Here is a 17,036-nt window from a genome sequence, read left to right as displayed (position 1 = left end):
GCTTTCAGTTTTCCCTTAACCAGGAGGGCTTGGAACTCTGGCTGTGTCCATCTTACAGAAGGGTACACTGAATCTCTGTGGGTTAGCGGGTCTCAGCCGGGCGTCTCCATCGCCGCTAGGCGGCGCCCTCGTGCCGCGCGCCCCGCCGGCCCACCCCGCACCTGGCCAAGGCAGCCTGCAGCTCCTCCTCCTTGCGGCCCAGCTGGGCGCGCAGCTCTTCTGCCCGCTGCTGCTGTTCCGCCATCTGCTCCTGCAGCTCCGAGCCTTCCACGTCCAGCCGCCGCTTCAGCTTCTCCAGTTCCTGGCGGCTCTTCTCCTCCTTCCGGAGGCGGTCTGCAGGCAGGAGGAGTGTGGGCCACGCATGAGGGAGCCAGACCCACACCCCCAGGGAGACCCCCAGCCCCCTCGCCCCAGTCATCGCACGCACTTTCAGGGCGTCAGGCTGAGCTCAGCCTCTTTTTCCACCCCTCCCCATCTTTCCCAGCTTCCCCACCCCTGGGATAGCCCACTGGTCCTGATCCGCAGCAGACCCCAGAGGCCGTCCTCTCCCCCACCGCTCCCACGCCCCCGCCAGCCCCTGCCGGCCAGCCGGCTCGCTCTGCCCTGTCTTCTTCTCCCTGCACCCCCGGCCTCCTCCTGTGCTCCCTCTCTTCTGTTTCTGCTTCTGAGTCCTCAGCAAGGGACAGAGCGAGAAAAAAAAAAGTGTCTGAAACAGTTAGTGGAGCCATCAGCTAGAGTCACCCAAGATACCAAGGAGATAGGAAGAGAACTGGATTGGGAAGGAGGACACACAACCTGTCCCCAGCCTTCTTTCCTGCCCCCATTTAGCAGATGTGACCACTGAGGCCCCACAGCACATGAGGGCTGTCCCCCCACCCCACCCTCGCCCCTGCTGGAGTGTGCATAGGCCCCCCTGGGGGGCGGGAGCTCACCCTCCATGTCCGCAATGGTGGCCTCATATTTGAGTCGAAGCTTATTGAGGCTCTTGACTTTCTCCTCCTCCTCGGCTGCCTGGGATGAGAACTCGGACAGCCGCTCCTCCAGCAGCTTCCGCTCCTGAGCACAGTGGGAAGTGGGGGTGGGAGTCAGGGGCTCTGCTCATCTTGGCTGTCATTCCCATCTGTGTTTCTGCTCACCTCCTTCCTCCCCTGACCCTTCCTGCTCCCACCCCTTCCCTCCTTTCCCATTCCCTAGTGTCCCTAGTGTCTATGAACCCATCACACCCCCATCAGACTTAACCGCATAGACTCCCACTATTGGAAGGATACCCCCATTCATTAACCCGACGGCCCTCGGATGGATGCTCATGTTGATTCGAATCACCTGCTATTATAAACAACACTGCACTGAACATCCTTGCACTTCAGCTGCATGCACGGGTGAGCACTGGAGCCTCATCACTACTCCAGGTCTGATTCACGGACCAGCGTCATCAGCACCAAATGGGAGCTTGTTAGGAATGGAATCTCAGGGTCCCCCCCTCCAGACCTGCTGAGTCAGAATCTGCACTCTGACAAGTTCTCCCTGTGAGTCTTGGGCACATGGGAGTTTGAGAAGCACTGGCCTGGACCAGCACTTTTTTCTTTTCTGTCTTTTTATTTTTTTTTTACTTATTTTCATTATTTATGTATTTTTTGAGCAGCGTTTTTCATACTGTGAGTGGTTTTGGAAGTCTAGGCAGTGGGTTGGCACTACCTTAAAAAGGAAGACATAGAACAGAGTAGGAGAGAAGAGCCACTGCATCCAAGGAATGTTCCAGAAGACTCCTGTGCATCGTTGAGCTCTCAACTCAGGCAACACTGCCTCCGGGAAGCCTGTCCTGACCACACCTAGTGCAGGTCAGGCCATCCCCTTCCACAGTTTTCTGTTCTTTTCTGACAGTTTATAATTCGTTCGCAGTGTATGATTATGTTGATTTCCTGGGGTGACTCAGCTAGCTTCCCCCTTGCCCATGCCTTTGTGAGGACAGAAATGTTTTTCTAGTTAGTTAAATGCCATATCCCCTGTGCCTAGCCCAGGGGTTTAACCCTGAGCAGGTTAAAGATGGTGGCAGACTCTTCACCACATGCCCAGCCATGGACAGAGTCCAATTCTCCACCCCTTGAATCTAGACTGAGTCTGCTTTAAGCTCTGCTGCTGCTGCTGCTGCTAAGTCGCTTCAGTTGTGTCCGACTCTGTGCGACCCCATAGATGGCAGCCCACCAGGCTCCCCTGTCCCTGGGATTCTCCAGGCAAGAACACTGGAGTGAGTTGCCATTTCCTTCTCCAATGCACGAAAGTAAAAAGTGAAAGTGAAGTCACTCAGTCGTGTCCGACTCTTCGTGACCCCATGGACTGCAGCCTACCAGGCTCCTCCATCCATGGGATTTCCAGGCAAGAGTACTGGAGTGGGGTGCCATTGCCTTCTCCGGCTTTAATCTCAGTGGTCGGCAAATCACAGCCTGCAGGCCAAACCTGGCCCACTGCTTGCATTTATAAATAAAGTTTTATTGAGACATAGCCACGCCCATTTGATCACAGGCCATCTGTGGCTGCTTTCACATTACCACAGCAGATTTGAGTGGTTGGCACAGAAACAGAGCAGCCTGCTGAGCCCTGAATGTTTACTATTCGGCCTTTTAGAGAAAACCTTTGCCAACGCCTGATGCATAGAATTCAGAGAAAGTGATGTCAGTTCCAGGCTTAAGCCTTTAAGAGGCCTGGTTGCTTCTGCTTCATTTTCTGGGAGTCCTGAGCTGCCAGATGAGAAACCCAGGCTCTCCTGTAAGCAGAGAGGCCGCATGAAGGAGCACCCAGATACCACCTTCCAGCCCCTGCCATCATGTCATGGCAACTCTTTAAGGGGACCATAGCCCAGTGGACCCACAGAGCAATGGGATGTAATGAAATGGGGGTTGCTTTTAGCAATGAGGCTTTGGGGTGTCTGATGACACAGAGATAAAGAATGACTCATAATAGCTGCTCAGTAAACACTGGCTGGAGTGAAGCTGTGACAGAGAGGCTAGGAGATGGGAAAAGTTCAAGGGAGACACAGCCAAGATGGAGAATCCAAAGACTCCTAGAGGTGGGCATGCTGGGGGTGGGCGATGCAGAGAGGGACCCAGCCCACCAGTGGGCCCACACCCTCCACGCTTGGGGGCTCACCGGCCACTGACCTTGCTCAGCTTGGCGTTCTGATCTTCCAAGAGTAACAGATCTTCCCCCAGTTTTTTCAGCTTTGCCTCCGTCGTCACCTTCTCCAGCTGCAGCTTCTGCCGGGCCCCTTCCTCAGCCTCGAGGTGAGTCTCCAGCTCCTGGAGTGTGGAGGAGGTGGGGTGAGGACCCAGGGGTGGGGACTGGGGTGTGATGGGACGGACAGGGGTGGTGGGGATGGCTCACAGACCCCCGGGGCTTGTGGCTCAAACAGGTCCACACTCTGGGCAGGGCTGGGAAGGACCCAACTATTACTTTCATTCATTGGCTCAATAAACATTGACTGAGTGCCTGGCAGGGGGGCCAGGCACTGTTGGAGACATTGAACCTGGTGCCCAGCATACAATATCTATACACTGTCTACACTGTCTGTATAGATATCTATACACAATATCTCTATAGGATACAGATATTATATCCTGGGGACAAGACAGGGTATCTGCTTATCCTTGTCTAGTGCACTTCAATTACCTGGTAGTCCTTGGAATTATTTAAACAAAGTAATTGGGACTTCCCTGGTGGTCCAATGGTTAGGACTCCTCACTTCCAATGCTGAAGGCATGAGTTCAGAGGCATGGGGGTGGGGTCCCTGGCCAGAGAACTAAGATCATGCATGCCATGTGGTGCAGCCAAAAAATAAATAATTAATTAAATAAACAAACCAATCACATCTTCCTGCAGGGAAGTGGGGTCACCTCGTTCTCTTGTTACTACTAAGCCTGCCTCCCATAGCAGCAGCTGGTTCACTGCATTCCTGAGTGCAACCCCACTGTGACTCTCTATGTCACGGTGTCTGCCTTCCTCAGGCTGTGAGTATTTGTGACCAGTAACTTGCTTTCTAGCACATCTGCCCAGGATCAGGTGTGGTGTGTTAGGCCATCTCCATAACCGCAGGGCAGGGCTCTCCCTCTCCAATGGGGTCAAGAGGCAATGATTAAAATGCTACTGAGTTCTCAAAATGTGACCAGTCTGACTGAGGAGCTGAATTTTCAATTTATCTCAACTTCTCTTAAACTGAAAACCAGTCACTCAATTAATTACTGGGAAACTTTGAAGTATGTTTGGACCAAGTTGGGGATATGAATCTACGTGTTTCCACTGAAGAAGTTATGGAGCACAAATGCCGATGAAGTCCTGCCAGTGAGAATTTAGCATCTGAATTGAGATGTGCCTCAAGTGTAGAACACATCTGTGGATTTTGAAGGGGAACCAAGGGAGGGCAGCCAGCCTCAGAATGCAGCAGCACAGAGGCAAATGGAGCCAGAAGATGGAGAGAGGCAGAGTACTGAGGCGACTGCTTGAGCACCTGGATCCAGCCATGCCTGAAGCTTACAGAGTCTAGAGTCTCCCATTATTTGAAAAGAACAAACAAAAGTAGTCTCTTTGCTTAAGCCACTTTGAACTGAGACTTGTTTTTAAGAGGCAGGGCTTGCTGAAGCAGAGGTGGGCGGGGTCAACAGAAGGGGTGGGGGGAGGTGGCCTCGCGGCGCAGGCAGGGGGTGGGTGGGCAGACCTGTATGTGTTGCTGCAGCCTCTTCTTCTCGGTTTGCAGCTGGCGACTGCACTCCTCCTCCTCGCCCACGCGGGCCTCCAGCTCGGACACCACCAGCTCAAGCTCCTGCTTCCGGGCTGCCAGCCGGCCCCGGGTCTCCTCAGCCTCAGCACACAGCTCTGCCTCTGCGCGCAGCTGCTCTGCCAGGCGGGCACGCTCCTCTTCCAGCTGGGGAGGGGGTGGAGGGGAGGTCAGCGGCTGCTAGGCAGTGCTCCCAGGATGGCCCTCCGCAGAGCATCAGGGTCTCCTGCCCCCTGATCTAGTCTGGCCTGGGGGCCTGGGGGGCAGGAGGGAGGGATGGAAGACAGTCCCCCAACCTGCCCGTCATCTCAGGATGAGCCCCAGTCACCGAGTCAGCCAGCTGGGTTCCGCCCTCTCCCTCACTTCCCTATAGTCCGTCAGTCCCCCTCCATCCCCTGCCGCCCCACTCTGCTCCCATAACCCTAACAGGCTCAGGTTTCATCCTCTCCCAGTGGACTCTTCTCGGCCTCCCAGCCTCCAGCTTCTCCATCTCCAGTCCATCCTCCAGAGAAATGGCCTCTGGAGGACTTTCTGTCAGCTCACATTGCATTTACTACTCCCACGCCTAGAAATTCAACCAAAGGAAATAACTCCGAAAAAGCAAACAGAAAAAATGAACGAGAAGGGCTCTGTCTCGGCGTTATTTTAAGATACCAGAAATGCTGGCAACAGTGGAAGGTCCACCGCCTGCGGAGGGTGGCCCCGCCACGAAACTGGGCTTCTGCCCTGCCCCCGTGCTGGACCAGCTACCGAGCATCTTGTCTCAGCAGCACCAGCCCCACTCCCACCAGATACCTTGGCCACATCCCCAGGACCCTGCTCCCTGCATCTCACTGCTCACCACACCACAGTTTCCGCCCCCATTCCGCCCGAGTGAAACTCGGCCGGCAATCTATTCCTGCAGCGGGCTCCGTCGGAAGCCCCGCCCACCACCACCGGTCCCACCCACTGGCCCCGCCCCCGCGCGATGGCCCCGCCCCTTACCTGCGCCACCCGACCCTGGAGCTCGCCCACCTCGCGGGCACTCTGCTGCTGCAGCTCCTGCACTTTCTGTAGTTCCTGAGCCCGCGCCTGCAGCACCTCATCCTGCCGCGTTACCTGCAGCAGCGGCTTCACCTGTGGGGACAGGAGGGGGTGTGGATGGCTGGCTCCCACCGTGGGAGGCCACTGGGCTCGGAAGCTAACAGCTCACGCTCTGAGGAGAGTCCCATTCCTGGGTTCCCATGCCAGCTCCTCCACTACTGCCTGTGTCACCTCATCTAGAAAAGTGGGATGAGAGGGGCTTCCCGAGCGGTCCAGTGGTTAAGACTCAGCCTTCCAATGCAGAGGGCACAGGTTCGATGCCCTGGTCAGGGAACTAAGATTCCACATGCCTGCTGGTTTGGCCACAGATTTAAAAAAAGAAGAAGAAAAAGACTGTGCTTTCAATGAAGGGGGCGTAGGTTGGATCCCTGGTCCGGGAACTAAGATCCTACATGTCCCTCGCTGGGGCCAAAAAACAAACAGAATTGGGAATAATAGCAGCCCCTATTTCACAGGGTTTTCGGAATGCATGAATGACTTCATATTTACCAAGAGTCTAGAACAGTCCAGGGTACATGACAAGCAGCACTAAAAGTGTCCCATTTTGCTACGGGATCGCTTTGCCTACAGCAGCCACTGGCCACTCACAGTGTGCCTCAAAGTTCTTCATCCAAGTCCATGATGAAAGACGCACTTTACACTGAGTGATTCTGGCTGGAGAAACAGGCCAGCCCCACCCACACCTGAAGAACCCAAATGGAAGTCTGGACTATGCCCCGTGCGCCTTTTACCTTTCTTGACTTTAATGTCCATCCTTTCACTGTAATAAACTGTAACCACGAGTGGAACAGCTTTTCTAAGTTCTGTGAGTCCTTCCAGTGAATCCCTGAATTCTAGGGGATCTTAGGGACACCCAACTCAACCCTAGACCCAGCTGCACATAAAGCTATCCCGAATCTACTATCCATGCTGGTTTGAGTCGGATTTTCTGTCACTTGTTAACTGAAGAATCCCAAGGAACAAGTGTTGGGCTGATTGGTCCCATTTTACAGATGCAGAAAACTGAGGCCCAAACCAAGGAAGTCACTTGCCCAAGCAGACCTGGCCCCAAGGACCTGTCTCCTTGCCACTGGGGTCACCCCTCCAGATGCCCTCACCTTGATGAAGAGCCGCCACCACTGCCAGTGTCTCAGCTTGAGGTAAGCCGCACAGTTCCGCTGCATCACCCTCAGGGCGCTCTGCTGCTGCTGCCGCTTCTGGAAGGCCCTGGGTGGGGAGACAGGCAGGTGGGAGAAGGGACACGCGGCCCCTCCAGGCCCTGTCCCCTTAGCAACCATTATTAAATGTCTACTGGGCTTCCCAGGTGGCACTAGTGGTAAAAAACCCATCTGCTAACACAGGAGATGAAAGAGGCTTGAGTTTCATCTCTGGGCTGGGAAGATTCCAACCCACTCCAGTATTCTTGCCTGGAGAATCCCATGGACAGAGGAGCCTGGTGGGTTACATTCCATGGGGTCACAAGCGTCAGACATGACAAGCAACTTAGCCGCACCAGCCGTGTGCGAGCATTGTTCTATTGTCGGTAAATCTTGTGTGGGCAGTTCATCAGTCTTTCTGCCCTTGACTCTGCCCCTGCCTCAGCTTCAGTTCAGATCTCATTTTCTACCCCACCAGACACCCCAGCTTCCTTCCCAGCCTCCAACCCATCCCTGACATGCTTCCAGAGAGGTCTTTCTACGCCCACAGCTGACTCGGCCCTCTGCCACTCCCACTGCCCCTGGACACAGTCCCTGCCTCTCAGCCTGGTGTTTGGGGAGTCCTTTATTCTCTGATCCTTCCTCTGGGCCAGTTCCCAGGGAGAAGGGGACGTTCCTGAAAACTCGCCGCCTTCCTGAAATGTGCCAGGCTCTCACATCACCAGGCCTTGGCAGGCTGTCACTCCTGCCTGGAACACCTTTCCCGTGGTCTTTCATCTACCTGGTCTGCAGGGCCTCTCGCTGCAGCTCTACGACCCCCACTGAAGCACATCTCACCCTGGACTGTGACCCTTTGTGCTGGTGTATGTCTCCTCCTCCAGACTGGAGTCCCTCGAGGTACTGGCCACTAGGGTGACCACCTCAACCCGGTTTGCCTGGGGCTTCCTCTGTTTTAGCACGAAGATCATGCATCCCAGGAAACCTCCAGTCCCAGGCAAACTGTGATGGTTGGTCGCCCTATGGCTGAACTGAACTCTTCTCTGTGGTCCTAGCATCACTCAGGAGCCTCAGGGACTGTAGAACCAAGAAGCCTGGGCATCTAGTAGCTCCATCCTTTTGTATCTCAGCCCTTCTACCATCTCAGAGGCCCTGCCATCTGGACCCAGCTGGTCAACCTCTTCCTGCATCGCCTCTGGGGACATCTGATCAACCCTCCCTGAACCAGTCGTGGCCAATATGACCCCAAGAGATAGTGTGGAGCCCTACTTGCGAGCCAGGTATCCCCGGGCAGCTGCCTGGAAGGACACAATGATATCTGTGACCTTCAGGTCCCGCTCTTCCTCTAGCTGGGCCAGAACGCCTGCCCGGAAGAAGATCTTGCTTTGTCCCACGCGGTAGAGGTTGGGGTCCAATTCTAGGGCCTGGATCTGTGGGGTTCAGGGAGGGGTTGTGAGGAGGAGGGGCGAGGAGTGGGGAGGTTTCCAGCTCAACCTTCTCCACCCCTTGAGACCATACATACACACACACACACACACACACACACACACTTGCACTCCACCTCTCACTCACCATCTTCTCACAGGCCTGTTTCCCATCCATAAAGCCCTTGGGGATGGCATTGGGCGTCAGGATCTCATACCTGCAATGAGGGGAGAGGGGTAGGGTAGGGTGAAGAGTAACAGCAAACTGTCACCACGGCCAGGCACTGGGCTCAGAGGGACAAATAACAATAGGAACAACGACAATAGGAACAGTAACAGAAAGAAATATTCAAATATCACCGAGGGTCGCTCACCAGCCTGAGAGCATCGATATCACCACCAGAAGCAATGTCATCAATAAAAGCTCTCCTCCTGGGACACAGCACTTGCTGATTACAAGTGTTTAATTACACCAACACCATAAGTAATTGGGGCTTCCCAGGTGGCGCTCGTGGTAAAGAACTCCTCTGCCAATGCAGGAGACTAAGAGATACGGTTGTGATCCCTGGTTTGGGAAGATCCCCTGGAGGAGGGCATGGCAACCCACTCCATTATGCCTGCCTGCAGAATCCCATGGACAGAGGAGCCTGTGGGCTACAGTCCACTGGGGTTGCAAAGAGTTGGATGCAACTGAAGTGACTTAGCAAGAATACGTGCATAGGTCATTGAGATGTAAAAAAAGGTGCGTCTCGGAAGTGTGAGAATAACAAATGGGGGCTGATGTTTTTGAACTTATTACGTGTCAGGTCCTGAGTTAAGTGCCTTACAGATGTTTCTTTTACATTTCTCTGTGCAAATCCGAATTTGAAAAGTACATTTCATTAAACACATACGTGTCCATCCTCAGCGCCTTTCTCCTTCTATGCCCGCTCCCTGGATCATGACATTTCATTAAAAATATGGATATGATATATATATAACATACACACACACATATATATCATATGCATGATATATTAATGTCATATATTAATATGCCATATTTTTAAACTGGTGATTGGGAAATGTGTGTGTGTGTATCTGCGTGTATCAGAGTTTCTCAGTCACCAAGGATCTTGTTAAGATGCAGATCCTAATCCAGTAAGTCTGGGGAGGGGCCCAAAAATATGCATATCTAATAAGCTGCTGGGTGATACTGATGCTGCTGATCCAGGGACCACACTTTGAGTAGGAAATTGCAGACCTGAGCTGTCCAATGTAACGCTATTGGCCACACGCAACTACAAAGAGCCCTGGAAAGATGGCTGGGGCAACTGGAGACCAGGATTTGTAATTGCATTTCATTTTAATTAAATGAAACTTCAATTTGAAAACTGAAGCAGTGTAAAATATTTTTCTTTTCAACACAATTTCATTGTCTTAATAGGAGTATATTTCTCTTTGACCACTGGAAATTTGTGTCCAAGCTGAGATGTGCTATGGATGGAAGACATACACTGAACTTCAAAGATTCAGTAAGAAACAAAATAATGCACAATGTCTCACTACTAAATTTTTATATTGACTACATGTTGCGTGGGTGCTCAGTCGTGTCCAACTCCTGTGACCCCACGGACTGTAGCCTGCCAGGCTCCTCTGTCCATGGAATTTACCAGGCAAGAATACAGGAGTGGGTTGCCATTTCCTTCTCCAGATTACATGTTAAAATGATCTAATATCTTGGCTGTATTGGGTTACATAAACTCTCTTGCTATCATTAATTCCCCCTGTTTCTTTTTACTTTTAAAAATATGGCTAATAGGAAAATTTTAAATTGTATATGGGGCTCTCATTCTCAGTGAATGATTCTGCTACATACAGCTTGTGTGAAGCATAACTTTTGTTTTAATATTTACCGTATATATACATGCACATAAATATCATATACATAATATATTAATATCAAATATTAAAGTGCCATAGTTTTTATTGGTGATTGAGAAATGTGTGTATCAGACTTTCTCAATCACTAGGGATCTTATATGTTGATATTTTCTGTTCTCTTGTTCGACTGCATTTTTATAAGAAACGCTTGTTGCGATAACCGATTACAACGTAATGCTCTATGCCCTTTCTCTTGGGGAGCCCACTGAAGCGGACGTTGAAGGCGACGTTGCTCTCCCACAACACAGAGTAAGCTGAGACTCAGCAACCAAAGGAACTCGCCCAGAGGCCCCGCCCCTCCCCTCGCGCCGAGGCCACACCCCCGCCCAGCCCAGAAGTAGCGGCGCGGGAGAGGGGAGCTTTGAATGTAGATGCAGCGGCTTCCAAACCTGGCCCCACCCCACCCATGCCGCTCACCGCTGCCGGAACTCCTGGAAGAGGATGCGGTTGGGAAAGCCCTGGCGACAGATGCGGATGCCCTCCAGAACGCCGTTACAGCGCAGCTGGTCCAGCACCAGCCGGGGGTCCAGCTTCCCCGCCTGTGGAGAGCAGTGACAGACACGCGAGGTCAGCGGCCACCACACGGGGGCGCCATGCACCGGCCGGCAGCCGGCAGGGGAACACAGGTGGATGGCAGTTTGGGCAGGTGGAAAACGGTAGGCAGTTTCATCTGGTTCAACCTATAAGTTTGGGCTTCCCAGGTGGCCCTAGTGGTAAAGAACCCGCCTGCCAGTACAGGTAGATGTAACAGACGCGGCTTTGCTCCTTGGGTCGGGAAGATCCCCTGGAGAAGGAAATGGCAACCCATTCCAGTATTCTTGCCTAGAGAACCCCATGGACTCAGCCTGGCAGGCTACATACAGTCCATGGGGTCGCAAGAGTCGGACATGACTTAGCAACTGAACCACCAGCCTATAATTTACTGAGCACCTACTATACGCCAGGCAGAAATGCCTGCCCCCGGGGAAGCTCACTGTCCACTGCAAGAGACTGACAGTGAGGTCAAGACATCACTGCTGCTGCTGCTGCTGCTAAGTCGCTTCAGTCGTGTCTGACTCTGTGTGACCCAATAGACGGCAGCCCGCCAGGCTCCTCTGTCCCTGGGATTCTCCAGGCAAGAATACTGGAGTGGGTTGCCATTTCCTTCTCCAATGCATGCATGCATGCTAAGTCGCTTCAGTCATGTCCAACTCTGTGCGACCCTATGGACAGCAGCCCACCAGGCTCCTATGTCCATGAGATTCTCTAGGCAAGAATACTGGAGTGGGTTGCCATTTCCTTCTCCGCAAGACATCATTGATAAACGTCAAAAGTAAATGATTAACAGCGTTGCGTGGCAAAGAACAGAGTAGAGGGGAAGGCGCGCGGGAAGGCTGAATTTGCATAGCATAGTCTAGGAAGGTGAACAAAGCACATACATTATTATTTTGGGCAGTTAACTTTCAAGGACTTTCTTGTTGCTCCAGTGGCTGAGACTCTGGGCTCCCAATGCAGCGGGGCATAGTCCGATCACTGGTGGCAGAACTAGATCCCATATGCTGTCACTAAGACCCAGTGCAGCCAAATAAATATATAAATATTTTTGCTGTTGTTTAGTTGCCAAGCCGAGTCCGACTCCTTTGTCACCCTATGGACTATAGCCCCGCAGGCTCCTCTGTCCATGGGATTTCCCAGCAAGAATACTGGAGTGAGTTGCTATTTCCTTCTCCAGGGGATTTTCCCAACTCAGGGATGGAACCCTCATCTCCTGCATTGACAGGCAGATTCTTTACCACTGAGCCACCAAGGAAACCCAGGAAGTGTTCACCTCCTCCAGGGAGCCCTCCCTGGTTTCACTGTACCCCTACTACCTGGCACTTGGTAAAAATCTAAACACTACGAAAACCATGCATTCTAAAAGACAACTCTTGCCTTGCCCAGGCCTCCAGAGTAATCAACACAATAACCAGTTTTTTTTATGGACTTCTAGATCAGTTGTTCTCAACCTCATCTACATGCTGGAATCTCCCTGGAGTGACAGCTTGATACCATTGAGCACACCGAACACCCACATCTTAAACTCTAAGCACCATTTTCCACGTAAAAGGACCAGGGTTCTATGGAGACGTGGCTGAGTCCACGTATACCATGTTTCATCAAATATAAGGCACCCTCAATTATAAAACACATTGTTATTTTATATACCACCAAGAAAGAAAAACTCCTGCCAGTTACACCCTGACAGGTCACTGATTGTTAAGCCACTTTCCAACTTCAGAGGGGCTTCCCACGTGGCACAGCGGTAAAGAATCCACTTGCCAATGCAGGAAATGCAAGAGATGTGGGTCTGACCCCTGGGTTGGGAAGATCCCCTGGAGTAGGAAACGGCAACCCACCACAGAATTCTTGCCTGGAGAATCCCATAGACAGAGGAGCCGGGTGGGCTATAGTCCACAGGGTCGCAAAGAGTTAGAAACAACAGAGCGACTAACATACACACAGTATTTACAGAGAAGGGAAACACACACACAGAGCCACCTCCCCAATAACTGCAGCTCCTACTTCCTGAGGACAGTACAAGCCCCAAGCACCTAATTCTGTAGTTTCATCTTCTCTTATGTTGACCCTTCTCTACAGGGTCTATTCTCTGATTTTCCCAACTAGAAAACTTACTGATGGCCTGGAGGCCAGGCATGGTCTCCCTAGCTCCAGCGGCCTTTTTTCTATCCCTTGCACATTTCATACTCCAACCAACTACTGGGTTTTTGCACAAGCAGCTTGAAATACCACTTATCCTTCCAAGCTCAGACCTCACCTCCTCCAGGGAGCCCTCCTTGATTTCACTGTATCCCTACCACCTGGCACTTAGTAGGTGCTCAATAAAATGTAAGCCCCATGAATGAATGAATTTTCCTGACAGGGCCATGAGCCTGGGAGGGAAAGCAATGTACTCAAGGTCACACAGACAGACAGCCAGAAGTGAGCCTGGGACCAGACATAGCTCCAACTAAATTCAGTGAATGGGACTTTTCCTCCCCCCAGAGCCACCTTCCCTCCCCAGGCCAGGTCGCTCACCCTCTTCTCATGGTTGGGGATGATGCAGCGGACGAAGCTGGGGTTGGTGTTGCTGAGTGTGGCCATGAGGCGGCTCAGGGACTCCTTGTAGAGTTGTCCCACTGTCCGGAACATGCCCCGGCGCGGGCGGCCACCAGGCGGGCCATCCCCAAGGCTGCTCACTTGCTCCAGCCCCACGATGCCCTCCACTGTGGGAGAAAGAATAAAGTCAGGGGTCAGTTTTAGGGGACTGAGTTGGCCGAAGTCAAGGATCTCATTATTTATAAGACCTGATACTTTGTATATGAGCCATCTCTCATAGCCCAGCAAGGCAGGTATTATCAGCTCATTGGGCTGACGAGCAAACTGAGGCTCAGAAAGCTGGACAACTGTGCCCAAGGCCACACAACTTAGGATCTGAAGATCCAGGATCTGAACCAAAGTGGTGTGAATCCTCTCAAACCCTGACCCTTCTTCTCCATTTTCCTTATCAGCAAATGATGATGATGATACCAAATGCTTCCTTCGCACCAATTCTCTGCCCGGTTCTGCTCAAAGCACTTGACATACATTGGCTTATTTATAAGCCTATAAGAGTCACCCCCATTTGACAGATGAGGAAACTGAGGCACAGAGAAAGAAAAGGGTGATAACCACAGGTGCATTTTTAGGAACTTAAAACAGTCTCATGTTAAAAATGCAGTGAAATGTGGCTTTATTATGATATTTGAAAGAAGGTAATATTTAAAATAAGGCCAAAAATAAAAAAGAAATTTTAAAAAAGAAAAGAAAAAACAAATAATACCAACTACCTCCAAAGTCACCATTTTCCCAGAAAGGCCTGATGGTAACTTTGTCTTTTAAAAATACATATTTATTTATTTATTTGGCTGGCTGGGTCTTATTTGTCACACGTGGGATCTAGTTTCCTGAGCAGAGATCGAACCCAGGGCCCTTGAACTGGAAGCATGGCACCCTCGCCACGGGGCCACCAGGAAGGTTCTGTAACTTTGTTTTATTATTTGATGCTGTCACTTCAGCTAGAGAGCAATAGCCTCTCCTTTGTCACAAATTCAATGTATTAAATCACGTGCGGTTCCAGGACCTGCAGCTGGGGCAGAATCTGATGGCCTGCAATCCCCAGTCGTGAGGGTTATGGAATCAATAGATAATTCTCTCGGAAAGCAGAGCTTGGTGAGCAGTGAGGGTTCAGATATGATATTTTCCCTCCCCAGGACTAAGTCTCCCAGCCCCCACCGCCATGCTCCTAGTTATCATCGGAAGGACAGATGAGAGGGGAGGCTCTGGGTTCGAATCCCAGCTCGGTCCCTTACTGGCTGCGTAACCTCAGACAGATGACTTAACCTTTCTGGGCTTCCATGTCCTCATCTATAACAGGGTAAGAGCTCTAACACCTGATTGGGTGTCTGGAAGATTCCATGTGTTGATAATAGTAAAGGGCTCTGCGCAGCACACAGCACACACTATATGCTCGGTTAATGCCAGCTGATAGAGGGGTGGCCAAAAGATTCGTCCGGGTTTTTGTACAATATTACAAAAAACCCCAAATGAGCTTAATACTGTCATAATTGTTTGTATTTTTACATGTGGTTTAGTTCGAAGAAGGCCTTGTGCTGCTACAAAGAATCTGGAAACTGCTGAGGGAGCTGACAAGAGGGGGGAAAAGACGAGGGGGAGATCTCTGGATGGAGAGGAAAGGGGATAGACATTCAAAACAGGTTCCCGGTCCAAAGGGCCCACCCTCCTCGTGCAGGAAATCTCACCCGTTGATGCACAGCAACACCCACCCCCTGATGGAGAAATGGCAGAGCTGTGCCTCCCTGAAGATCCTGGGGGCGACGGTGGGAAGGAGCCAAGGAAAGAGAACTGCTGCAAGCCCCCGTGTTCTGGGGGGGCGGTGAGGACAGATGGGGGAAGAGTCAGGGAGATGGGGTAGGAGATGCAAGGGGAGCGGCATGAGAGGACAGAGAAGGCGGCAGGAAAGAAAAAGAGAGGGTTATCAGTCAACAGCACACAGCAAAGCAGGAGCGGAAACCTGATCTTAGCCATAAATTTTTTTTTCTTTTGGTCACACTGTGCAGCATGTAGCATTTAGTTCCTTGATCAGGAATCGAACTTCAGCCCCCTGCATTGGAAAGGCAGAGTCTTAACCACTGGACCACGAACTTTTAAGCCAGGGAGACTGTCCTATTCACATTTATGTTGACTAGTGATGGCACCAATGTTGGCTGAAAGGATAAATGTCCTCTGAGAATTTAATGCCCAGGGTTGCGGGGGTGGGGGAAAGAAAACCTCTTTCCCTAGAGGTTGGGTCTGTATCTATTAGGTATCCCCTTTTTGCCCTGGCTGCCAGGAAGCTCAGGACTAACTCAAGGTTCCCACCCAGCTTGTTGCGTTTGCCTCTCTGAAGAGAGCATGTCTCACTGGTCTCTTCCCCTGAGCTGCCAAGGATGCTGGGTACCCAATGCTGGGCTGTCAGGATGCCAGAAAGCAAAGCCGACTCTGGACTCAGGGCAGCTGTAGTGAAGACTGATGCAGAAATGGCCCCAGTTCCCCATCCCACTCTGGGACTGGCAGCTCCTTGAATCTGGGCTAGTCTTAGGACGTGCTTTGTTTGGGAGAACTGTGGAGGAGACAATACTGTGCTGGGTTTCAGACTAGGACACTCGAGAGGCTTTGCCACTTCTACTTTCTCTCTTGAAGCCTATGAGAGCCAAGCATACGTGGGGTAGAGAATGTGAGGGGTTGGGGGAACGTCACGTGGCCACGAATAGGGCATGAATTTTAAGGAGGTTGAGAGGGGAGATTTTCAGTCTGAAGGAGATGTTTCTCAGCAGAACCTGGTTCTGTTGCACGTGTGTGCATGCTAAGTCTCTCAGTTGTGTCTGACTCTTTGCGACCCCGTGGACTGTAGCCCGCCTGGCTCCTCTGTCCATGGGACTCTCCAGGCAAGAGTACTGGAGTGGGTTGCCATTTCCTCCTCCAGGGGATCTTCCCGACCCAGATATCAAACCTGTGTCTTTATGTCTCCTGCATCGGCAGGTGGGTTCTTTACCACTAGCACCACCTGGGAAGTCCTTCTGGTTCTGTTACTGAAACTCAAACACTGCTTTTCAAACCTTCTTGTATAAATGGCATGAGATACTGTCTAAAATCAGCTCACTGTATCAAGATGCCCTATGCCATTTTGCTCTGAGTTTGTTTTGGAGTGACTGTTCTTGATTATTTTGTTTTCTTGTGTAATTGCATGGGTGGACATTTCTACTTCCATACAAGATTAAAACAATTGACAGATTCTGGAAACCTGGAATCAGGGAAAACAGAGAGGCGGGTTTTGCTAGTTTTATAAATCATCTCTCAAACTTCCTCTAAGGATAGGAGACAAGCATGGACACAGCTTTTCTATCTGCCTCCTAGGAGTGTCCATCTGAAAAGACTGATGGCCAAACTCACATGGGTCTTGTTGGAGCGGGAAACCAAAACTCTCTCTTGGTTTCTGCTCCTTCCTTCTTCCCCGAATCCCTGAAGGGAAAGCAAAGTCTGAAAGTTGACTAACATGTAAAACATCACTCATCTGAGTTCTCTTGTTATTCATTCTTTTTCAGTCAAATCTCTTGATCTTTTTTTTGGGGGGGGGGTAGCATATGACATCTA

General features: G+C 51.3%; 1 protein-coding gene across 4 annotated transcripts in view; it reads right to left on the bottom strand.

The window, feature by feature from the left end:
* MYH14 (myosin heavy chain 14) overlaps positions 1-17,036 on the bottom strand; it is a 78,930-nt gene that overhangs the window by 23,525 nt on the left and 38,369 nt on the right. For 3 of the 4 annotated variants that reach the window (XM_059877086.1, XM_010815239.4, XM_010815236.2), the window contains 10 exons: positions 13,383-13,570; positions 10,746-10,867; positions 8,554-8,623; positions 8,251-8,411; positions 6,946-7,054; positions 5,750-5,881; positions 4,706-4,912; positions 3,156-3,293; positions 933-1,056; positions 162-333 (listed from right to left, as the gene is read on the bottom strand). In XM_059877086.1, coding sequence (XP_059733069.1) covers positions 162-333; positions 933-1,056; positions 3,156-3,293; positions 4,706-4,912; positions 5,750-5,881; positions 6,946-7,054; positions 8,251-8,411; positions 8,554-8,623; positions 10,746-10,867; positions 13,383-13,570 — 1,423 coding nt within the window. Of the gene's footprint in view, positions 1-161; positions 334-932; positions 1,057-3,155; positions 3,294-4,705; positions 4,913-5,749; positions 5,882-6,945; positions 7,055-8,250; positions 8,412-8,553; positions 8,624-10,745; positions 10,868-13,382; positions 13,571-15,169; positions 15,269-17,036 lie in introns of all 4 variants that reach the window. The other variant, XM_015458254.2, reaches the window with a different exon arrangement.

The sequence above is a fragment of the Bos taurus genome, chromosome 18, assembly GCF_002263795.3.
Source record: "Bos taurus isolate L1 Dominette 01449 registration number 42190680 breed Hereford chromosome 18, ARS-UCD2.0, whole genome shotgun sequence".
In the NCBI taxonomy this organism is placed as follows: domain Eukaryota; kingdom Metazoa; phylum Chordata; class Mammalia; order Artiodactyla; family Bovidae; genus Bos; species Bos taurus.
This window is presented reverse-complemented; position numbering and strand designations above follow the sequence as displayed.